At 40.1% G+C, this 26331-nt stretch overlaps 1 protein-coding gene across 13 annotated transcripts in view; it reads right to left on the bottom strand.

Annotated features, from left to right (window-relative positions):
- spri (Src homology 2 domain-containing protein sprint) overlaps positions 1–26331 on the bottom strand; it is a 211924-nt gene that overhangs the window by 21522 nt on the left and 164071 nt on the right. For all 13 annotated transcript variants that reach the window (XM_069120631.1, XM_069120630.1, XM_069120629.1 and 10 more), the window contains 3 exons: positions 14052–14175; positions 8551–8742; positions 482–666 (listed from right to left, as the gene is read on the bottom strand). In XM_069120631.1, coding sequence (XP_068976732.1) covers positions 482–666; positions 8551–8742; positions 14052–14175 — 501 coding nt within the window. The remainder of the gene's footprint in view (positions 1–481; positions 667–8550; positions 8743–14051; positions 14176–26331) is intronic.

Here is a 26331-nt window from a genome sequence, read left to right on the forward strand (position 1 = left end):
ATATATAATATTCATATCATTTATCTATACTCAATTTGTTACTTCACTTACATCCTATATACCTTACAAAGTAAAAGACTAAATAAATTAAAATTTGTTAGAATCTTTCAACGAGTAAAGTACGAGCTAATTGCATGGAGTGCCGTGATACTTTTGACCAACAGCGTATATATAATATTCCTATCATTTATCTATACTCTCTTATCTCTCTATAATCGGTTCTTATCTATAATCGTATAAAATTTCAACATCATTTTTCAATGACAATGAAACAACTATAAAAACATGCTGCCTCGCAACCTCGAAGGAGGAAAAGTGTTTGCAGAGATGGGAAGATTCGATCAAGTAGAATTTTCATAGGAGACGAGAAGAAGCTCGTGGTAAATAAATGGCAAGGAAAGGAAGTTGTGATAGCGCAGGTAGTAGAGTAGTAGATGGTATCCGGTGGAATAGAAGGCGAACACGAAGAGAGGCCACTCACCAACACTGAGAATAGTGGGCGATCAGCGAGGGGATGTTGTCGAACCTGTTCTCGCTGGTCTCCAAGCTCAGCTTCCCCTTGTTGGCTTGGATCAGGTAGTGCTCGATGTACGGTCCCTTTCCTGGTGGCAGCCGCACGGACAGGGCCATCGTGTCGCTCTGACTTGACTGGCGGACCACGAAGTTCTGGAAACGTCAAGAGGAGATCGGAATTATACAAATTATTCGACGATTTAGGTGAACTTGCAGGATTTGAGTGATTTACGAATTATAAGAACGTCGAGTATTTATTATTTATTCGAAGAAGTTTTTTAGTGATCAAAAGGTGCTGTTTTTTTGCGTTTTGTATATTACGCGTTATTTTTTAAAATATATTTCTTGCGTTTATAATTTTGCAAATATTATTTATTCTTTTGTCGACAAATTGATATAGCGGAAGGAAATAGCAAACGTAACGATGAAAAGTAAGAAATTGTGAAAATAATGGTACGCAGAAGAGACCGATTGTAACTTATAAAACTTATTTTCTCGCAAATAATCCGCTTACATTCTATTTCCAAAGAGACGTATATTTACTCACGGGAAACCTTGGACTTTAACGAATACGGTTTAGTAACAGAAATAACAGAAAATTAAATCGTTGAAAGTTGTTGAATCTTCGATAATACAAATTCCTTGAGTCGTAAAGTCTGTCATAGAAGAAAACCTACAAAGATAATCTAATAATCAGATACTTGCTCTTAACGCGCGTACTGGATGCACATTTTCTTATCATATTATCATCTCGAATTAATGACATTCCTACGCTATTTAGAATCATCGCGAATGAAAAGTTATTTATAACTATCTGACGAGACGAAAATACGATAAGTACATCCTCGTTGGTTTTTAGATTTTAAGGGTTAAAAGAAAATTGCAATCCTGCGTGAAAATAACGATATTCTTCTTGTCGCTCCATTTCCTCTCTTTCTATCATACTTAAACCTTTCTTTCCACGGAAATACAGTTGAGACAAAAAGGAAGAACACAAAAGGCGAGAGACACTTATTATTATCTAGCGGTTTCCTCATTCCTATTACGCTCCATAAATTTCCTGCAAGCAGCCAAATCCTCGTGTCTCGAGGAAAGAATAACTGCTTTTGCTCGAGTGAAAAAGGAAACCGAGGCGAGACACCGCGTAGTACCGCGACAGACAAAACACCTTGCATAATTCCGCGACATTTCCAGCCGGAAATCTACGTCCGCGTCGATAGAACGTCGACTTCTCGCGACTGACGTTCGGAAGAGCAAGAGAAGACAAAGCGGATAAGAAAGACAGGAAGAGCTTCTTTATGCTCGACCCGTTTCCATCTCTGCTCATTTTCTTTCCTTTTTCGGTTGAACAAAAAACTCCCTCACAGAGGCACAGTTTGTTTTAATCTTAGAATCCGTGCTTTTCCCTTCCTTTTCGTTTCTTTTCTTCTCCTTTCTTCCTCTTTCCTTTTCTTCCCTGTATTCGAGGGAAATGGAATCTGGGTGAAGCTGCAGGTTTGATTTCTTGGTTCGGGTATTTTTAATTCCTATACGGTTCTCGAATTCCCTGTGTCTCGAGCTATTCCTAGTTTCAGTCGAAGAAAAGATTCTTAATGTTCTAAAGAAGATGCGTTACCACGAATAAAATTGAAACGAAATTGAAGAAATTCTTCCAACGATGGAAAACGTATTTTCACAAATATTTTACAACTCGCTCGCAAAATTCCAATTGTTTCTTTCGCAGATCAAATCGATCCACATCTAAAATCTAGTTACCAGTTGTCAAATTAATTTTCAAAGAATTTTCAATCTTCATATCGTTACGATTTTCTATCTCAAAGTAAAACTAGCCTCAGAGATCCCACAAAAAAGAAGAGCGAAATACTTTCAAATATCCGTTCTTTGCTTTTTTCTGAAACTTTAGCGCTCATTCCATTCTCAATCATATACTCGACAGTTGTATCCATCCACGAATCACCGCCAGTCGCGATAATTTCAACTCGGATCCCTCTCCACTCTGCGTTGTTGTGCCGTTTCGTGCAATCACGATCCGCGTTTCAACACGTCGGGGGTGGCGGTGTCTCGTCTATGGAGAAGTAATTGCGAGCCGTATTGTTTTTCGGTCCTGTGCTATTCGCCCGCGGCCGCGGGGGTAGCCGGGGGTCGATTAACAAAGCTAGAAAACAATGAGTCAGTGGGAAAACAATGCCGCCACAATGGCACGGCTCGTTCGCTGCCGTTCCACCCCCGCTGATTACAAGTTCCGCGCCAAGCCCCGCACTTTTCCATTATTCGACGAAAAACAGAACTGGAAAAAATACCGCTAGCTACTGGAGAAATCACTGGAAAGTGACCGAGCACGGGACTTGTCCTTTTCAATATGAAACATCGGGGTAGTTCTCATGGATGTCGTCGAAGGATTGACGATTCTACGATTTTTCATTCTTCAACGATCAAAACAAGGGTTGTTATCTTTGTTTATCGCCTTTCTGTGTTTCTTGCAGCAGATCTACGAATCATTGCTCCTTTTAGCCTCCTTCTTTAATTTGGTGTACAGGTATGGGCGTATTTAAGATCAAAATATCGATATTTTCGTAAATATTTGATTATTGTAGATAGTTATATCGCCCGCCGATTTAAATAATTACAATTCACTTTTGAGGTAGTTCTATATAGCGAATTGAGATATAGATCTACTTGGATAGATAGCGAATTGAAATTTAGCTGTGGGCAATAAACGAAGATAGAAAGAGAATGTATCAAGCGTGTAACATACACAAAACGTTTGTAACAGACATAAGCCTCGATCGAATAAACGAATACAACGGGATACGATACAACGATAGTTGATTTTCTAATTGAAACAAATGGAAAATAAAATACCGAACAGCATATTGCTTCCATTATCTTTCGATCTATATGACGAAGAGAAAACGTTGCTTGTATTGGATCTCGGTTTAAAGAAACAGCCACTAAGAGGGAATATCTGGCGAAGAAATTAATTTGATACGTAAACCACTTAATAATACCGAACAATATCGAGGAAAAGAAAAATGTCGACGCAAAAAGAAATTGCCATCTTCTCGTCTCAAGTTTCGCCATACTCAAAGCGAGGTAAATTAATTAGATTCAACGGTTCATGGAACTTTCTCCGACGGAGAGTACACCGGGGACCAATCGATCCTGTGTTAAAAGAGACGCTCGACCTGGTCTCGATTCACCGTTTTCCTCATTGCGATTCTTATCACCGTTCGAGTCGTTACTCCATCTTGACCCGATCCTCAATTTTTTCACGAGTCTTTATCTATTCTTGATCTCGTTCCGCTGAGCATAAAGCCAGCGATATGAAAGACTTGACCCTGCTTCCATACAGGCTTTATCACGAGGAAACCTCGATTCCATCTTGATACAATTCCAAGAGGATCTTGACCTCGCTGCTTTCGCCTCTTTGGCCCCCTTCCTCTAGTCTAATCTAGTCTAGTCTAGTCTAGTCTCAAGCTCCAGCTCCAGCTCCTTCTCGAGTGATCTTTCGTTCGTCTTGACACAGTCTCCAAAAGTAATTCAAAAGTTATTACTTTTGGTAGATGCAGTTAAGCGATCTCTGTCCAACCTCTGAGAGGAGACCTTAACGATCTCGTTAAAAAAGTGGAAGTTGTCAGAGGGAAGATTATCGTTTAAATTATAAAAGAAGTAGTTCGGACGACTCTTTGTACGGAGATAGGCTGTTTATATAGCGATTAACCCTTAACTTTTAATTGTGAATATCAATCGGTAACTCCAATTTATTCCCAGCATACTTGGACTTGCAAGTTTTTAAGTGCCACATTTGAAATGCTACAATGACGTGTAAATAATAATATTAAAGTCATTCAAAACGATCTTTATTCATTTCAGAAGTAATATAATTTTGATTAAAATATTTATATTTTAACACTTTACCGACCATTAACGGTTCAACAGCATACTCACGTCCGACCGGCAACTCAGGCGCAGATTCTCCCTGGCGCCGGCTCTGTTTCGGTTTAGACTCTCCAATACCATTCTTTTCATTCATCACGGACGGTAGGTAAGTTTTTCAAATTGGTATAAAACTGTGGAAGCTTACGAAGCAACGCAACTGAGCAAGGTACCTTAGTACTAAATAACAAATTACTGCTCAAATAATGAGAAAGATTGTCGACGATAAAAAACCGATTAATCGCCTATCGGTCGGTAAGCGCCGGCGACAAGAAACCGATTAATCGGTTATCGGTCGGTAAAGTGTTAAATATAATTGAGTAATGTGTGGAATTTTTTGAGCGCCGCACATCGGTGGTGCTTGAGAGACACACTCGAAGCGTTAAGGGTTAACTGTTAAGCATTTCAATGAAAAGAATTCTCATAAATTCTAATAAATACCAATACTTGCATAAACATGGAAAAGACGTTCAACTAACAACGCGTTCTTCGCTTTGATGAACCAGTATCTTCATAACACTTTTAGTCGTCTTGTAATATGCAAGAAATTCTAAATTAAACGCATCGATGCCTCTGATAATTAACACGTTCCTTAAATCAATCAAATAATCCTATAGCTGGATAAATATTGCTAACATTAAAGAACTATTATCTTAATAGAGAAGATCATTTTCCAAGAATTAGTAAAAAAGTCTAATACTTGCAGAGTATCTAAGCGTATTCGAAATCAGCGTGGCGACGTCGAACACCAGGCATTGACACGATTTTCCATTTGGGACCCAGTCGCCTCGACTTCTATTCTCCTTCGCGTGTCAGATAAGACCCATGCACGGCTCGTCGCGATTGTTCCTGTGGCGGGCAACAAAGATAGCCGCCGTGGAAACAATGCTCCTCGCCGAGAAGTGGAAAGCGGCTACGGATTGCGTAGATGGAGAAGTTTGATCGGTTCTTATCTAACACAACCGGAAGAACGGGAGTCCAGCTGGCTGGTGCGTCCGATGGGAAACTGTGTCGACGTTATATGCGCATTAACGACGTTGTTTTAATATTATCTAACTTTATCGCGATTCCGGTATATGGAATATCTAATTAAAAAGTAGTCGGACTGCGAGCACAGGACAGATGATAAAAATGTGAAGAATATCGTACGTTTAGGTATGCGTTACCGGTTCTTCTAGTATCAGTCTTTCAACGAAAAGGTATCACGACAAAATTCTACGCTCTATTAATTCTTTGGCAGCCTAACAAAATTACGAAGACTTGAGAATGAACGGCCTAGATGATCGTTAATTTTCTATCCTTGACGCTTCCTGCGTTTCTGGTATCGAATATAAAAAAGCAAAATACATACTTTCAACGTACTTGTAAGCACCGGATCAATAATTGCGTCACGTGTAACGATATTCAAATTGTCAAATTTGTAGTACTATATTTTATAGTTTGCTCGGGCCTATCTCGGATCTGTGTATTCGGTCGAAGTTCTAAAATCCGCTACTTGAATAAATGTCAGAACTAGTTGAAGAGGTCGCGCCAAACACAGTCATCGTGTTCCTCCTCTTCGTCTATTCGATCTAGCTCGGATAATGTATGGTACTCGAAAAGATCAGCTACTTTGTCACGCGACAAATGCTCGTGCCACGTGCGTTTTCAGCGCGAACAAACGTTGAAATCGGGCAAAAAGCAGGCAACACTGGAGGAAAGTCCCTGGCGAGAGGAACCACGCTAACAACGCCACTTGTTATGCGTATTTTCTGGCAGACCACGGGCTGGAACGTTGCCAGCAGCTTAGGCAGTCGTATTTCGTCGAGGCAACGTCTGCCGTTTGCATTTACCGCATATTAAGCCGAGCCGGCTGCAACGGTGCTGCTTGCCAAACGGTCGATGCATTCGCAGACACTTTGGCCACGGCTGATCTGGCGACCATCTACGCCAGCATCCTTATTACTCCGTACAAGGGTTGTTAATTACACCCCCGTGTGTTTTATTGGGTAGACAGTTCGAATGAAATTGGGAAATTGGTGTTGGAGCGAGGTGGAAAGGATTTAATAAGGTGGTTTATAAAGGAGAGGTAGTTTGGTGGTTGCAGGATTGAAAAGGAACGAGAAACGAGTTCCATGTCCGAGGATTTGAATGGGACAAGATATTTTCTTGTGTGTCGGGATTTTAGAAAATAGAAGATCGAATGTGCAAAGGATGATGCCTGTGAAGTTTAAAAAAAAAGTGGTGGGAGAAACAAGTGACTCGCGTCTTGCGACTTTGAAAAATGAGAAATTTCGACGCTTGAAAATTTAGATATACGCGATTCTCTTAGATAAGCTGAACCGTAACCTCTTTTTGTTGCTTTAACAAGCTCGCCTATCGCAGGAAAATCTACGATTTTGAGAAATCGAAAAATTGCAAAAACCTGACGTCTTTCGTTTAACAAACACAAGTAATAAATAACTTTCAAAAATATCGAAATCTCTACGTAAATCGTTCTTCCGTGAAACTATCCGTAAAAGAGCGTTACGAATGTCGGAGCAGCGAGAAAAGAAAACGAGTATATATATTTTAAATTCCCCTAACCTTCCTCTGCCATCGCTGTTTCCATTATCAAATAGCATTGAAAGGAAAAAATCCCGCTTTTATTAAGCGTTATAGATCATCAACGAGAACAACGTTAAAGCGAGGAGATACTCTGGCATAAATTCTCCTCGTAAATAAAACGAACAGATCCTAAGCCGCCATTCATTCCCATGGTCGAACAATGCGAGACGACGAAAAATATTGGCGGAATCAGTGACCGATCAAAGCGTCGGGAAAGCCTGCAGGCCCGAGGCAGTAGTTTTTCCAGTAAACAAAAAAACGCCGGTCGAACAATCGCTCGCGAGATATTTCATACTCTTTGTTTCGTCCGGAGCTGATTTAATGGCGGCACTCTCCCTTCGTGGCTACTTGAACAGCTTCTTCACTCGCTGTTCGTTGTACGCGATGCTTCCCTCTTCGCCGTTGTCTCGTAAATGCATCATCGACAACGCGAGTTATAAATTTTCCGTAAACTTGTTCATCGTAGTATGGCGAAGATAGATCGGCGACTAAACTTGAAAATATTGAATTTTCGAAAATATTGATTTTCAAAAGAAAAGAAATTGCGAAAAGGGGAAGCACCAAGGCCGGTTTCGCGTATCGCGAGCTACGCATCGCTGGTCTCGTCTAGTTTCTGCGTCGATCACCTGTGTCGATCGCTCTTTCATCTGGCAAAATTATCGCCGGCGGCTGAAGTTGTTGGGAAACCAGCAGACGACGAAATCAGTACCGCGATACTGTATCTTTTGAAAATCGGCATGTGTCGTGCGAAAGGATTCATTGGTATACACGTGTAGTGTATATTGGGTGTCTATCATACGCGTACAGCGATACACGTGTCGCCGCGTGAAACCAGTTTAGCCTTCTATAGATCTGGCTGATTTGAACGTTGCTGTACTTCTCGCGTCTATGCAATTTGGAACCTACGTTACATTTTGATAGTCGTTATTAGAATATACTAGTTATCAAATAGCAAAAAAGTCATACGAGTTAGTATAGAATATAATAGTTATTAAATATTTTATCACTCGGTGTAATTTTCGTAGTTTTCATTTTTGTGTATTCCCCGCTTTTTTATTGAACGAATAGCTGAAAAAAAGAAGATACACGAGGAGATACAAAGCGAAGAAGAAGCGAGGAGAACAGCAGAGTTAAAGTTATTTGAATTTTTTAAATCTTCATGACACGTCCTAGCAAAACCTTCACGACCGATTAAAAATACTCGTAGCAAGGAAGATCGATAGGAAAAGCCGAGTACGATAATGCGATAGTTTTCATCGAAGAAACAGCTTTCCAACGGGGCGATAAATGAAATTCTCTCGCATCGGAAACTCTAAGAGGTTGGTGCAGCAGCACTCGAGAGCTTTCCACGACGCTACGCTTTTAACCCCCTGCTCGGAACGCCCGTGTACCTTCGGTGGAAAACTTCCTGGTCGGTCAACAAGAGAGAAATACAAAACGAGAGATAAAGACAAGGCAGACTTTGCCCAGCTTGCAATTTTCTTACGGCTAATCGATTCGTTTAAGTGCACTCACCCCTTCCTCTTTGCCTTGCAACAAGTGGAAAGCGCCGGCTCTTTGGATGCCAGGAAGGAACCAAATCGGATGCGAGCGTATAAGCCTCTCGATCAGAGTGATGTCGCACGCGACCTCGCTGCCAGAATCTTCCGTCGAGCTGGAAGATCCACCCGAGGTGGCCGACCCTTCCGAGGAAAGCGACTCCTCGCTCTGAAACATAAAATTAATCGGTTAACATTTCCGTCAACACCTACGCGTTTCAAGACAGAGAGCGACCTTTCTCAGACCGCGCACAATCAATACCATTCAACGATACATCAAGCTGGATTATCATTTTTATCGTTCTACGAATTTTGCAAGACCAATAAGAGCACAAATAACTCAACTCATTCCTCTTTGTTAAATAAAATGACATACAAGTTTCCTCCTACAGCTGTTGTCGAACCTTAACTTGAGACATTCTTCATTGACATATGACATTTTGAGACATTCTTCATTGACATATGACATTTTGAGACATTTTATTTCGTGTAGTTGAATAATTGGTCGTGAGACTTTGAAAAATGGTGACGATAAAGGCGCTTGCACGTCCACTTCAATGGCACATATTATACGTACGTCTGTTACGTATAGACCGATGTGTTACATTTTGAGTACGTCTCGATCGATATGTAGCACATGAGTAGAGAACAATTCAAATCACGTTGTCGTTTTGCCTCGGAGTATCAAGATCGTTAGGATACATGTAATGTAGGAATAAATAAACTCTGGGTAAAACAATATCGCCGCTACGTGCAACCGTCGAACGAAGACAAATTTGAATTTTCCGACTACCCCCGATCAGTATAAATAAACGGACGCAACCGAAAAGAGTTCAGTATCGACGAGCTATCTAAGAATTATCAAGAGTTATCTACCGAGTTATCGACGAGTATCTAGCGAGCATTTATCGAGTATTAATTAGCAATTTTATACTTTGCGATTTATACACTGTACGAGCTACTCAGCGAATATCGTCTGTATATTTATTTATTATTTTAAATATATTCGATGGTTTCGACAACAAGCAATAACATCTAATAAATCTCACGAACAAACATCCTCTATACAAGTCCTCTACAGATATTTATATGTCGGGTTTATCGGGTTGGCGCTAGTTTTAGGGGCGCGTTGCCCTTCATCTTCATTAGGACAAGCCATCGTAGTTGTTCAATGAGATTTATATTTTCAATTATATGTACAAGTATTGATTTAACAGGGTTTAACAATTTAACGTGATTATTAGACACTCTTAAAGTAAAGACAATGTTCTTAGGTTCAAACGAATTCACGGTCAACGGGATAACTCTTTGTACAATTGAATATGCTTCGAAACTCAAAGTGACGTTAGCTGTGACGCACGGTATCTTTCTGACTGATTGACCAGACGTTGTGTGTAAACTCTCCAAGGTGATCATAAGAATAAAATACTGACACGATCACGTTTGTCAATTGTGTATTGACCGGGGTTATCAATAAAATTCCAGGCGCCGTTACTAGGCAGACCCGCGTAGAGCCGTCATTGCTCCTGCCCCGGGGCTTGTTTGTTAATACACCGTGTGTCCCTCGATATTGGTACTTCTACTGTTAAGTAAAAACGTTCATCCCGTGACCGTGGCTATGTTCGGCGATCAGTTGTGTCACCTCGACCCCAAGCCCACCGTCACAAATCTCGGGTAAACATAATCAGATCGTATCACAACAACTATTTCTAAGTTCTATAATTTAAGTACAGTTATAATGAATAGTTTAGACCAAAGTATCGGGGATCTTCCCAAAATTCCAAAAGAAAGGCCGATGTCCCTACCTCTCCGACATATATACAGGGTGGTTGGTAACTGGTGGTACAAGCGGAAAGGGGGCGATTCTACGCGGAAAAAGAAGTCGAAAATATGGAATAAAAATTTTTTTTTTACTTTTTAAATTTTTCCATCGAGACAACGATCTACAGTGAGATCCGTTATAACGAGACGCGATAAAGTGCACGCGTACCGAGCGAAAATTCAAAGTCGATTTTCTCGAAAACAAAGACTCGAACGAAAAATTTTTATTCCATATTTTCGACTTCTTTTTTCGCGTAGAATCACCCCCTTTCCGCTTGTACCACCAGTTACCAACCATCCTGTATATCGTCGAAAGTTTCTTCGATTGATTGAAACCTCACTATCAGTATCGTCGCAACGACCGTTTCTCTCGCTTAAATACTAGCAACGCGTATTAACGAAAGAAATTATTCGCTTCAGAAAGCCGAAACCACCTTTCTACCCACCCGTACACGCTTCTCACTCGTAATTGCCATTTTACGATTCTCGTAATGGAATCATTACGAGCGTTCCTGGTATCCCCGCGGCAAGCCAGGGCTACGATATTCGCTTATTTCGTTCATAGCTCGACGACGATAATCGTCGCGGAAACAAAGAGGACAATTAAAAGTGGCGCAGATACGAGGAAGCATTCTGTACAAGAAAAACGAGAGAGTAAAAAAAGAGGAAAAAGGAAGTGTGTAACGGTAGACGGATGGAAAAAAAGTCGGAGGAACGATTAAACGAGCAGCGAATAAAGGTTGGGGCGAGCATTGGCTGCAAATTGAGATAACCGGTGAACCCGTTCGTTCTGCACACTGCGTGGTGTCGGTATAATACCGCATTAGAGTGTATTGTATGACGATCAGGTAGGATTTACACCCTCGGAATTGCGGCTTAAGGGCCAGAGATTTCCATATTCGCGGCGTCGCGTCGCCCGCCAGCGAATCGTGACTTTGTCCAGTCGTTCTTCGTGCTCGTGTTGGAATTGGTCGGCGCGAGGTTTTACGGTGGTCGAAAGGAACCATGGGGACCGAGATTAAGCAATGAAGTGGAATTAACGGAGCGAAACGCGCCAGACGTTTGGGAAATTATACCGTGCATGGTTTATATGTTGTGCGTATTCAGGCTGATGTTTACGTTTATGATACTTTTAGATGTTATTCCCAAGAAAAGAATATCAAAGAGCTCGTTATACATCGGATTACATGGTCCGAGAAGTTTCTTTCGTTTTATAAGGAAATAATAGACGCACAATGTTTTTTGTATTATATTATTTTATCGAATTACGTATGATCCATTTTGTTTTACAGAATAGGTTTGTTCGACAGAATAGGTTTCATGTTTGTTTAAAGATAAGTTGTTGTAAAACACGTGTCTGTAAAAGAAAGACACTTTCCGGACTACTTAATGATATATTCGTACTTGGAATTTCATTATTATATAATTACGTTAGAATTATATAATTACGTCGCATTTGAAAGGGTAGAATGGTTGCTAATATCGAATCGTGCATGTCAGATATGATTCAGAGAATTGGGAAACGAAACGGACAATATAAAATGAGAGATGCGGGAAACGCGTATATCGATAAAAAGTTTCCGATACTTTTGTCAGCGTGCTTTTTCATTCTGCAACAAATTCGTCGGTCAACGAGTTAATGAATCTAACAAAATCGTATGAATGTCAGTTTCCTAATAATCTGAATCTCAACGCACACCCCGTGGCCACGTTGCAATCCATAAATAATCACTAAACGATACTCAAACGTTAAACGATCGCAATCACGCTAGCTCGTGTCGTAATAAATCAAGGCAGGCGTCGATTAAACTTCTCCCACCTCTTATCCGTTTCTGTCGCCCCGAATAATCCCACGATTCCCCTAAATACCCTGTAAAAAGTACAGAAGGGTCGCGAACCCAAACGGAATCGGTCTCATTTCCAGTGACGCGAATTAGACGTTTGACGAATCGTAGAAAAACGTTGGATGGGAAAGTCGACGATTGTAAAAATCCAGTGCAATCGATCAGCATCGATCAAAGTGTCTTACCAGGTGGAGGACGTGCGATTTAGCCAAGCAACTAAATGTATTTCTTTGTAGCTAATCGTTTCCGATTATCTCGGATAAAATCTGTAATATTTGGAATATTTGTTACAAGCATACGCTTCGCAAAGTTCACGTTCTTCTTCTTTTTTTTTTTTCTTCAAATTGGTACGGGAACAGGTTTCGCAGTTACGCTGAAACGACGGTAATTTAACCGAGTGTTTCTGCATCGCGCTAGAATTTCCCAACAAGAGGCTTTTCTATTCAAGTGCGAAGGTTTTGCTCCGGTTGGCTTCGTTTGTGGAAAGGGTTCAACGCTGTAATACCGTGGAATTGCCTTCGTTACCAGCGATTCACGATCCCACCGATACGTGTTTCGTTTAAGGATAATAATTTGCGAAAATTAAAACACATTCACCACACGCGTCTGCCTTTGCGCTCGGAGAAACGCTTTTTATTTTCCGTTAGGTCGTCCTATTAACGCAAGGAAATTGAACGAAAGAATGGGAAAAATGTTTGATAGGACAATGATAAAAAGTTTGACACGACAACGAGGGAAAATTGATCAGTCTTTTAACTCTTTACTTCGTCCCTGTTCCCATCGAAAGTATCACGAACACCAACGTGCTCGTACGACCTATCAATTTGTATCATTCACGAGAGCTTTCAATCAGACCGAGTTTCGAAAATAATGAAAAAGATAACGAGAAACAATTCGATCCAGGCGCTTGCCACGAGTTTTGGACCGACACATCGCAAACATCGATCACTTGCGTTTCTCAATTTTTCCGGCAACCCCATTTTTTCACTGCGGTGGCGCATGAGGACACGACGGGGGTCCGAAGAGGATTCGCGAAGGGGTTCGCCGCGTACTGGAGTTTCGAGTGTAATTTAATTTGAAATGCAGACTGACACACAACGGCGTTTCAGGTTAAACGGATTAAACGAGGACGTGCGACGCGTGTTAAACACCCTCGCAGCCAATTACGAATCCCTTAATTACGAGCCGCCGAAAGTATTCCACAGTCGTTGCAATTTCCCGATCACTCGATTGCTTGCGTCATTTCGTGCGCCGAAATTACGAAATTTCATTACAGCACATTAATTCGCTGTAACACAAGATACTAATTATTTTCCGACAATTTTACTAACGTCGTGTCCGTCGGAAACACTGAACTTTCAATCTTCCGTTGAATGGTTCGAAGATATCCGATCATTTTTGACAGGATATGTTTCAATTACAAAATTAAAAATCGAGAACGTAAATACGACGTAATTCGTTTACAAACAAAGCGTAAAATGTCGAGGTGCTTGTCCAAGAGTTAGGCAATTCGAACAACGAGTTAATAAATTATCGATTAACTAAACGACGCACTTATGTGATTTTAGTAAAATAAATCTCAAGTATCAAAATACCAAAATGTGTCGAACCACTCAAAAGATATTGCCAGTTACTAAAAAACAATCATTTTTACATACGAAAGAAAAGAAAAATGATTCGGTGTGAATAGAATCGAAGATCTCGTTACGAGTACCAACTCTTTCATCTGGTCGTTGGCAAACTATACAGCCATTAGTGAAGACCTTCGAACGTCAAGGCGATTATTAAGCAAGAAGGAAGATCTCTTACTCACCTGTACATGATGTAGCTGCGTGAGCTGATGATGCTGCAGCGGATTTGGCGGAGGCGTGCTCGGCGAGCTGACAACCTGAACGGTTCCATGCTGCTGCAGATACGGTTCCAGGAAGACATCGCTCCTACGAACAGAGAAAATAGACCGTCTCCGTTTAGTCTCGTTTCGTTAATTAGCCTCCTTCTGTCAGACGTCTGCTAGAATTCGCCTGGACAAATAAGTAACGCGATTTCGAGCCGCTTTCACGCGGTTAGAAAGACTATTAGCATTCCGTACGTACATCGCGTCGTCGTTGTACGACTATAATTAACAACTTTCAGTTTGTTCAAATTGCATGGATCGCATCTGTGAACTCGTTTCAATATGGCACGTTGTACGATACTGATTGTTAGTTTTGTAAATCTCCCAGATTGTATGACATAAATAGACAAGATGGGTTGGTAACATTCCTGTTCCGTTACATCAAGCAACTGTTAAGCCACGGCATTTTCTCAATAAACTTCCTTCGACAGAATTCTTGGAAATTCATCGCCAGCAATTATTACACAGAGTGTCTCGTTTTAATTCGTCGATGCAATCGTTTAGAAAAATGTATGAAACGGAGCAATCTGTATAAGATCCACCCTGTTTACGCGTCAATCTGTCTCCCGTTTTTCGCTCAACGTCCCCATCGTTAATCCACATCATTGGAAAAATAAATCCAAATCCTCTGATCGCGCGAGAAACGTCTTCTTGAATGCGCGCAAAGCTCGTCTTTACGATCGTCGTTCCATTCACCCGGTAAATACTATATTTTCTTGCGTTCCATTTCCCCACCAAAAACCTTCTAACGTAGAATGGCGAAAGAGGAAGCGGAGGCAAACATAAAAGTGCCCTGCGATCGTCCAATTTTGTATGGTGAAGCGATGGTACATGGGTAGAGAATTCTCGTTACCTGCGCCATTGCACTGCTGCAGGTAATCGCTTAGAAACTCACGAGTAAATTCTCCGCGTCGGGGCGCCTCCGCTCTGAGGGGACAATACACGCTTTGTAAACAGACCTCTGTACCCTGGCGTAATTTCCGCCGAGCTGATTCAGAGAAACTGCGGTCTCTGTGACGAGAACAGACCTAATTGATCCCGGGATTCCTCCCTTAGGGATCATCGTTGAAACAAAGATAGGATTTTAGAGAAATTCGAACAAATTTGAAGTTTCGCGGTTTCAAGGATTACGTAAATCTTCGACTATTTCTCTTTTATTGCGAATTTGTTACGGTTAAATGGGTCGAGTAAATTTAAGTAGTTTCGCTGATTTTGCTTTGAGCTTCGAACTTTTGGTTAGTAGGTGGAAAATATTTCGATACGCGTAGCATCCAAAAAGATTAATTTGCTAACACCGACTAAGAGGTACGAGACATTTTTAATTATTAAACGAGAATGATACTTATTAATCGCGTGTATTATTATGAGGAAAATTAAATTACGCTACGTTTTGAAGATTTTATCGCAGATCGATTGCATTAAAATTTACGTTTCAAGTCAGCGAGTTCGTTGACTATAGGAACTTACAGACGGAATGAACGTGGCAAACCATCGATCGAACCATCGTCTTAGCGTTCGTCGAGCTTAACAAGCGTCCACGAGACATCGTAGCATCTCGAAATTAACGTCGACTTAACGAAGCCTCCGGTATCCGCTAATTATACCGATAATCCGTACTCGTGTAAAGAGATTCGAAGCCCACCGGTACCGACGGTGCTCCGACTCTTAATTAATGATCTCATTAGAGTCCGAAAAGTCCCCTAATGACCTATCTTACGGCCACGTCCAACCCTTATCCTCCCACAACCCTTCCGATTCTCTTCCTACGCTCTTTTTCAACGTTTCTAAGTTTTTCTCGCCCGTCTCGTATTCTTTTCTTCTCTCTCCTTACAGTTTCATCAATTTGTTTATCACCTGCTTCGCGAGTCGAGGTCAGCTGTCTCGAACAAAGAAACCAGTGTGTGTATGCGTTCTCCGGCGAATGGGAACGACGTATCGCGTTGCGTATCGCAAGCTAATTACGCCACGTAGTAGTCACCACGCGTCAGAATCTAGAGAGTAAGTGGCGCGTTACGCGGAAACGCTAGGCGTTAGATTAACGACGCAAGTTTTTGTACGTCCTAGAGTATTTACGCAGTTCCTGGGAAGCTTCGAGTACCAGGGCTTTACCATTAGTAGCTTTGAACGCAGATGCTTGACCGTAGTTGCCGATGGAAAGTAGAGATCCTTTATAGGAATTCCAGGATATCTACGTTGATACGACGTTCGTTATAATTCGATGGATCGATGCATCGACGAGCTTTCAGTTCGTTTCTATGACTTTTTCGTGTTTATTCGAAGCAATTTTTCCACGTTACCATTTTTAATACCAGTAGGCTTTCTCGCGAGGGAATAATCGTCGGAGTTACGCGAACCATTTAACCGCGAGCGGCACGCTTCACAAACGGTATTATTTCGAGCAAACTTTGTCGCAATTCCCGAGCTGAATATCGAATGAAGGGGCGTTGACGTATGCAAAGTCGCCGGCTAACACCCCCTACACGTCCGGCGCTCTATTGTCCTCTGCGTTTGACAGTTAGACGGCTTGTCTCGGACCTTGTCTGCCCCAAACTATCGCGTTCGTGCTCCAACATCGCTCTCGGGACCGTATACGGATCTCTGTGAGGGAGCCGGAGAAATTTTCGTTGCGTTACGATCGATCCAGAAGAGGACAAACGCTTGATAACGGCAGCGGATACGAATCGAGGAGTCAAAGTAGCAAATGGCGCAAGTGTCGGAGGTGAAGATTTTTCGCATGGCTTCGAGTTGAGAATCGTAGCGATCCGAGTTAAGATTCTTTCAATTCCTGCAAGTATCCTTCCCTTAGTTTCGCTTAACGATTAATATTAAGTTACGACTTTGCTCTCTCTCATTATGCGGACGTTTTCGCGTCTTGAAAAAGATATAATGAATTTTTCGAACAATAAACGCGGAACGTCGTTTATCGAGGTATAACGGTGAACTAACTTACGCCACTATGATTTTCAGTCGGTATGTTTGCGAATTTTTACATCTACTTATGCTGTCTCGTTTATTTTGTATTATGCACGGGTGTCCTGATTTTTAGAAACTTCGACGACTCCTGTCGAAAATTTTGTTAATAAACAATTTTAATTTCTAGCGTGGTATTAATCGAGCTGTGATTAATTAAGCCGATTACACTTTTATCTTTTTCCGATCACAACGAAATTGAGATTTAGCATTTCAATTCTCTGGCGACTGTCTTCCGGAGTAAAATAAACGATTGTAGCACTCGTACTTTATCAATGAGATTTAAAGAAGCAGTTTTTCATGTTTTTGGCAGCCACGTCGTTTATCACTTGCACGCTATAACTATCCGAGACGCGATAGCAATTGTAACCGATGATACAGCGAATTTGAACGAACAAATGACGACTTTATCGATGCTCTATGATCGTAGAACGCTGCAAGTGCTCATAGAAGAAATAAATGGTCAGGGAGAGTTCGATTTAATGAAATGAAACGAGCTCGAGATGATTACTAGTGCACGATAATTGCTCGCTCTTGGTATTGATACAGGTTCGAAGTTCCAATCGTTTCTAGCGATCTCAATTATACAAGATGATTCTAAAGTTCAGAATTCTTCACGTAGCGTTTGTAACAGATCAAGCGGAACTGCGATACTTCCTTAAAATTATCAGATTAAGTGTACCATTTTCTTCGAAGATATTAATTACATCGATAATCCTCGGACTACGTCGATCGTTCGACAACTGCATTTGACGTGTCTCTATTAATTCTTAGCGGTCGATAATTATCGAACCGCAGACGGATACTAATTTTATGCATGGCGACGAACAAAGATATTCATACAACTCAAATTTTGCTATTACGATTCCTCGTGCAATTTTATAGATTACATCCCTTCGAATATTATATCGAGAATTTTGGGTATTTCGCATATTTTTGCATATCACGTACATCCTGTTAATTGTAATTATTTAAAAGCATTGCAGGTAAAATATTTGCTCAACGTGCTTACTTCTTCTTTTTGCTTACTTCTTTATATTCGTGAACGCGCGAATTTGCATAAACGTGCACGCAATGTTCCCACGATAAACGAATTGAAATATAATAATTTAACAATGATATCTTCACGGCGCAGCCTTCTAACCTTTTAAGGTTAATTAGTAGAACAAACAGAGCTCCTTTTTGTACTTAGTCTAATTGCCAGCCTGTTTCAAAAATTCATCCATCATTCGCTGATCCGTGAAATCCAGTCACCATCTGTCCATGGTTCGGCAATTAAAAGCTGGTCTTTCGGAGCATAAATCATCGTCGAGGAAACTGCGTTGACGTTTGCCCGTTCTATATTTTATTTTTCTTTCGTCGAGCATCAAGAGACGATTTGTTACGTCGCGACGCGACGTATCGATTTTTCCGCCGCAGCGATATCTGCCGGACGTCATTGATTAATTTTACGCCGTGGATTAATTGACTGCTCGAAGAGTTTTCAGTCGCACGCTCCGCTACGTTCCTGCTTCCGAAACACAAACACACACAGGTGTATCGATTTAATTAGACAGGAAACATGCGCCGAAAAAGCCGGTCGGTCAACATATACGGAAGTACCCGAGGTTTTCCGCTCGCGTGATTTAATTGGCAAATCAGCTCCGACTATTTTTAGATACTGGTGAAACACATGAAACATTCATGCGGTAGAATATTTAACTTGCCAGTTTTTAGATCATTTGGTAGTTTCCAACGAGCCTGCAAAAACTATCGTGCGAGAGACATAAACAATTTCTAAAATTCCCTTCTATCACTCCAAGCCTGATCCCAAACAAACCCACGATAATGTCTGTGACGATGATTTATCATCGACTGGAAACTAAAAAACGAAGCCAAACAAATAATTGTTCGAAGCAAAAGCACATTTCCCTTTCTTAGCAAATGTCAGAACCCTTACATATAAAGACTTGTACCAGTTGCTAGAACAGTCGATCTGAAAATAACAAAGGGCCAACGACGCGGAAGTTACGTTCCTGATTCGGGCACCAGGAACGTGTTCGTCGTCTGCGGGATCGGACGGGGGTTGCCATGACGACTGGGGAGGTTCTCAACACGTGGTCCAGCAACGGCCTCGTAAGGGTAAAAAGGGGATTTTTACGTATTAACGAGCGACCCTGTGCATCGTGCTTGCAACGGCGGATGCGTTCTTGCGTCTGGAGAAGTTCAAGGGACGAAAGCTTCCATCTCGAGGAACGCGTCTCAAAGGCGAGGATTCTCGAGTGGCGGAGCTGGCCGCTCAAAGGAACGCGACCAACGAACGACTCTTCGTTCTTTCAAGCGATATGGCCCTCGTGTTTTCGACTAGTCTTCCTGCCTCGAGATGTTAAGTTCGTTGCCGTTAACAGAAAGGGCGGCTAATTGTTGCGAGTTTCGAGGGTTGGGGATTGCTATTTATGGAAGTGGGTTGTTGCTACCGTGATTGACAAAGCGTACGTATGTACGTATTTATTAAATTCAGATTTTTTCAGCTCTGAAATAGGTTTGGGTTACCATCTATTCCTCTCTATTTTGGTTACCATTATTTGGTCACCATAAAAAGAATAAAAAGCGTACGTATGTACGTATTTATTAAATTCAGATTTTTTCAGCTCTGAAATAGGTTTGGGTTACCATCTATTCCTCTCTATTTTGGTTACCATTATTTGGTTACCATAAAAAGAATAAAAAGCGTACGTATGTACGTATTTATTAAATTCAGATTTTTTTCAGCTCTGAAATAGGTTTGGGTTACCATCTATTCTTTCCTATTTTGGTTACCATTATTTGGTCACCATAAAAAGAATAAAAAGCGTACGTATGTACGTATTTATTAAATTCAGATTTTTTCAGCTCTGAAATAAACTTCGGTTACCATCTATTCCTTCCTATTTTGGTTACCATTATTTGGTCACCATAAAAAGAATAAAAAGCGTACGTATGTACGTATTTATTAAATTCAGATCTTTTCAGCTCTGAAATAAGCTTCGGTTACCATCTATTCCTTCCTATTTTGGTTACCATTATTTGGTCACCATAAAAAGAATAAAAAGCGTACGTATGTACGTATTTATTAAATTCAGATTTTTTTCAGCTCTGAAATAGGTTTGGGTTACCATCTATTCTTTCCTATTTTGGTTACCATTATTTGGTCACCATAAAAAGAAAAAAAGAAACGAGATAGGAGGCGAGAAAATTTGACAAAATTCGAAATTTCATTTAAGGAGCGAACTATTCGAGGCATTCTAATTTTATGTAAAATTAGTATAAGGTGGGGAAGATAGGGAATGCGTTTTAAATGGTATGTTATTTCGATTCCGAACTCTAATTCAATTCACCGGCTGCTATTGAACTCGGGCCAATCGGGCCTGGTATTCCTGCAAAACCTTGAATCGTCGCCAACGGGGGCGGTTCAGAAATTCTTAGGCAGTCAGCAGAAAGCATCTCCTTTTTTAGTCTTATCGTTGCGATAAATCAAACGTACCAGGTACATACACTTTAATTAATCGCGAAGAAAATCCCAGTTACATTTGCTAGTCGTTCTAAAGAAAATTGTTATCGTTTTCAAGATTTCTTTCGTCTTGTTTCAAGCGTTTTTTGCAATCTCTTGTCAATTACGTTGAATTGTTTCCACCTGTTTCTGACAAAAAAATCCGTATAAAATTACACTTGAGGAAAAGCAAGCTTTTCGAGGAAACACTCTCGTTCATTTAACGCTACCTTCGAGAAAAAGTAGCAGCACGAAACAGAAAGGAAAACTCACTTCTTCTCCGGAGAGTACTAATTTCATTAATTAGAGAAGGGTTAAAATGTAAAATGGAGGTTGCATTCTTTCGCAAGCGTCGCGACGCTTCTCCTAAGGTCTTTTCGGAAGACGCTTTCTGTGCGAAGTTTAAAGAAATTCTCAGCCTCTAAAAGAACCTTCGCCTCCTCTTTTCTTCCACTTCTTGCATCCTTCACATCGTGTAAACGAGGAAAGTTTCACTAACAAGAATAGACGTAAGCTTTCTAACAAATTAGAGTGGTTTCTTCTCAGTTCATAAAAATCGCGAAATAATTTTAATAGAATGAAATTTTAATACAATAAATCCTACTAATTAACAGAACGAAACAATTAAGAGGAATTATCTTTTATATTGATATGTAAATCGAATTTTTGAGGCAAATTTTAAAACAGTTAATATTTAAATAAGATCGTCAAACGAAATGTGACGATTTTCAAACTAAATTTTTTAATAGACCCTTTGGATAGAATGCTTTAAATTTTCACGCTAAATTTTAAAATAGGATTTTCGAACGCAATATTTTAACTATTCCAAAGTACTATTTAACTAAGCCAAATCTTACAAAAGATAGAATTCTCGTACGAAAAATGTAAATTTTCGATGGAAGAATTTTTTGAATCAAAAATCAATTTTAATATTTTTGAATAAAATTTGCGTGAATTTCATTTACATTTCCGGAACCTTTCTCAGTAGTAAAGTTTACGATCGTTAATTTTATTGCGCGAATCTCTACGCGAGCGCACTTCTGGTTGTCTCGTAATTTTTGCTTCTTCCGTATGAAGGTTAGGAAAAAAAAAAAAAAGAAAAAGACGAAATCAGCTGATTCGATGGCTTCGAACGCGCGTCCTACGATGCATAAAAGGCGTTCTTCTTTTTTTTCTCACGGAGAGAAAACACGATAGACGGCGTGCACATATTTTTCCGGTCAACGATCATCGTGATCGACAACTCTTTTCTAATTCTCTTTTCCTCTCACGCTGAGCATGAAACCGTTTCTCGTGACTCAGCATCGTTTAAAACGAACGTTTCTTACTTTTTCTCGACGCACGGCTGTCAATGGAAAGTTCTATAACTGTTACGCTAATTATTTGGGGCAATTAGATGCGATTTCGTTACAAGAAATCAACCACGCTCAATTGAATCTTTCGACTTTCTTTTATATTTCGCGGAATAATAATTATCGTGCAAATTTTCTTTATGTAAAATAAAACATCGTCGTCGTTCGTTCTTACTTTTCGTTCGCTATGGAGTTAACAGCGGAGAATTTTAATTTGCCAGAGAAATTCATTTTTTCAGAATGAATTGTATGGTTCGAATTTTAATTTCTATTTAATACATTTTCTCCCGGATATTTTTTTTTTAGGATTCTTCAGACATTATACGTTTCAATTCGGAATTTAATTAAGAAGATTTAATTAGTCCCAATTCGCGCTAGGATTTCAGCTACAGCGTATAATTTCAGATGTAGCTTGTACAGCTTCGCTCACTTTTTATTTACGTTCGTTGTACTTTCTCTTGTATTTTCACGAGCTGATTCTACACAAAAATTAGCACAACTACAAGAAATTTATTGCGAGTAACATCGTAGGCAGATTGCAGCAACACGATCGTGATAATATCATTTTTGAATTTTAAATCTCTTCAATGTATTTTACAACAAATATTTCCTTCGAACAATTTAATTAAATTCCAATAGCAAGTCATGAACCAAATTATACGTTCCCATAAACGATTCTAACAAATTATCTTTCACAAATAATAACGCAAGATACGTTCCTCTTCCCATCTAAAAAGATATCGACAACAAATTGAGAACTACCATAATCGATACCAGACTAACTTCTCCAACTTTTCCGCCTGGCTCATATTTTACGACGAAAAGTTTCTATTAATCCAACTTCCTAACCGAGTTGTCGGCACTCTAAGAATCGCGTGGCTCATCGGTGGAGATTAAATCGACCGGAAGCGGCGTGCTTCATCCGGATATTGGCGGAAGCCCGTTCACGAAAGGGATTAATTTACGTCGTAAGAAGCAAAACGCGATCGTGTTCGATCCAATCTCAAGAATGGGTCGAAGAAATCGTGTTTTCCTCGCTGTGTTGGCTTATTCGTGAAATTTTCCGCTAAATCGCGAATATTCGATGACCCGTGCAACTGTGCGCGACAATTTTGCGCATGAAATGGCTTAAAGGAAGAAATACAGTGCTTGTTTTTTGGAGGAATATTGGGGTTGAGAGTTTTATGTTGGCTTTTTAGATGAACACCGATTTTGGGAAATCGTTTTCTTCTCAGCAATTTATTGTTTCGCGTATACCACCTTTGTAATTTGTCTAATTAATTTATCATTTCTTCTTCCTTTTGTTATTTGAAAAAAAAAAATTCTATCGAGTAAAACAAGTTGCGAATTTTCTTTTGCCCTTTTGACTGACAAAGGCAATTTAAAAAAAAATTGTTTTCGTTTCGTTGGAGAATTTTTCGAGAAAATATTCCATCCGAAAATCGAGTTAGAAGAAGAAGAAGAATAGGTAGGAGCATCAAAGCGAATGTAATTAACTATCTCGTACGCCTATTCATTACTGCATACTAGATAGTGAAAATGACGTTTCGTCATGCATAGAAAGCACAAACGATGATTCCAATGGGAATCAGGCCGATGCTGCTTGAAATAATGGTGTTGTCTCACGCAAAACAGGAAAAATTGGACCGTGAAGTAATCGCGCGATCGGTAGGGTGCTCGATGGAACGAGACAACGCGACATGTAACCCGGAAATGGTGATGGATCGGTCAAAAATTCCCTGTCCGCTTCCGACGTAAGGAAACTTGTCTTTTTATTTTCGAGTTACGAGCCCGTCAAGATCCATCGTGTTAGGAAGAAACAAAGCTCTTCGAGGAAAGCACTCTGCTGCATTAAGACTAATAGCACGCTTCCTGGTCGTTACTTCATAGAACGTGGCCGTTGCTCGCCTTGATGCCAGGGGAACCATCGGAGACGTTATGTTTTAGAGGGAATTCTTAATGTTTAGCGAGAAGAAATGGTCCACTGGAAGGAAAAAAGATTCTAGACCATAGTTGTAGTTTATTATGTATAGCTCGAGTACTTTTCGAATACCTGTCACCGGGAAATTATCTGTAGAATTTAGCGCAAAAGTGTGTTTATCTTGGTTTTGCGATAAAATTCTATTTTATATATTTCTACGTATCTGTAAACATTAAATTGGTAAATCGAAATGTAAATTTCACTCATCTGACAGTACTTGAGAGTATCTGAATCTACAGTTGTAATTTTGGCTCTTTTATTTTTATTATAATACGATATCGAGTGAAACGTACGTACCAGGTATGTAAATATGAAACGGAATTTTTGTATAGAAAATACACGTTTATTGTATGAAAATGACTAAAAATATTTTATTCGAAGTATTGCCCATCGCTAGCTATACATTTTTCCCACCTGTCTGGCAATTGGTGGATGCCACGCCAAAAAAACTGTCGCTCTTTTGAGGCAAACCAGTCATCGAGCCATTTTCGTACATTTTCCTAAGAAGTGAAGTGCTGGTCAGAAAGTGTGTGTCCCATCGATGCAAATAAATAGTAATCGGACGGAGCCAAGTCTGGTGAGTAAGCCGCGTGCGAAAGTATTTCCCAACTGAACGCTTCGATCGTTCCCTTGACCGGTTTTGCTGTACGCGATGGTGTATTATCACGAAGCAAAATTACTTTGTGTTGCCTTTTTTGATATTCTGGTTGTTTTTCACGCAAAGCTTGATTCAAATCGATCGTTTGTTGTCGGTAGTGCTCAGTATTAACGGTTTCGCCAGGTTTTAACAGCTCGGTGGTCTTTTTCGGTGGTCTTCCACGTTCTTCGTTCCTCGCGTCAAAATTGCCACTTCTGAATTTTTTAAACCACTCAGAGCACTGTGATTTACCAAGAGCATGCTCACCGTAAGCTTCGACAAGCATTCGATGCGATTCTGCAGCAGTTTTCTTCGAATGGTAACAGAAAATCAATGCTGTCCGCAAATCGTAGTTTCCAGGCACAAAATTTGACATGTTCAACGCTATTACAAACTATGCTGTTGTATGAAACTTGTATTGTTCCGAGTCGAAAATGTTTGTGAGATGTCAACAATGACTTTTGGCATCGATGACGCAGTTTAGTGATAACTACATTATCAGCTAGGGCCATCTATAGGCAAATTCCGGTTTCATAGTTACAGACCTGACATGTAGATATTTGTATATCGTAAAAATATAGAATTTTCAAACTTTTCATTTTCGCATCATACATCAGGTTGAGGATATTTTTGCATTGTGTCGCTTTCAAAGCATATCGTACATACGATGACCAGAAACTAAGGTGGAAGAACATCAAAATAAGTGGCGAGTAGGCTACTCCGAATTAAGCTTGAACAGACAACCTATTCTACTTAAACTTTAGCGATCTCTACTCTCAAAAATTCGCAAGATTCGATGTGAAACTTGATAGCAAGAATCTTATACCTTCTCACACGTTCATAAAACCTACTGATAACCTTCTGCTATACTAAATTCCCTCTGATATCGCGTTAATAATAATTTGATGATACACACGAGCGTCTGACGCTTGTTAAGCGGTCAGCTAACCGTCAACACATAGGTAGATGAGGAAGAAGAACAGGAAACTGAGAAGATAGAGAGAGAGATGGAACGAAAGAAAGAAAAAGGTGAGTCGAAGGAAGGCACAGTGCGACTGCCGTACACTGGCCTATCCAATTTCTCGTGGAAACCGAAGCCGAAGAAGGCTCTTGGATTACACGAGTGGGAGCAGCAAAGTGATCTTGAGTTACTCTATGTAACACGCGACACTTTACTCGCTAAGTGTACCTCCACGCTCTGTTTCGGCTGTCTCACCGACGTCACCCGTTATATTGTCCTCTTTGGGACCGGAAAGTCGTAGGGTTCAAGGCGTTCCTCCTCGATATCTTCTACTGTTGATAGTACAAGGGGAATTCTTTATTTAGGACGTTTGATAAATAGATATAAATAGAGAAATTGTAATGGAAAATATTTTGAAACATCATTATTAGCTGTACATAGAAAGAAGACTAAAAAGGAAACACCCAGCAGATCTCATAAAGGATATAACCTAACAAACACGAAGATGGTACCCCACTGGGGGTAGCCACCCACATGATAATCAAACAGCTAAAAAATTCTATCAAACGTCCAAATTGGACAAATTGTGAATGTGAAATATTAAATAAAAAAAAAAATTATTAGCTGTAGAGTAATTGTAACAACATGGGGCATCGATCAAGTACATTTAGGTTATTCGACAATGAAGCGTAAATAGATAAATTGTTTTCGAGAATATTTAGAAATATTATTACTATTTTCCTTTGCCAAATTTTCAATCGTAATATATTGTTCATATTAGGTTGTTCGT

This window comes from Bombus flavifrons, chromosome 9, assembly GCF_040668555.2.
Source record: "Bombus flavifrons isolate JBK064 chromosome 9, iyBomFlav1_principal, whole genome shotgun sequence".
Classification (NCBI taxonomy): domain Eukaryota; kingdom Metazoa; phylum Arthropoda; class Insecta; order Hymenoptera; family Apidae; genus Bombus; species Bombus flavifrons.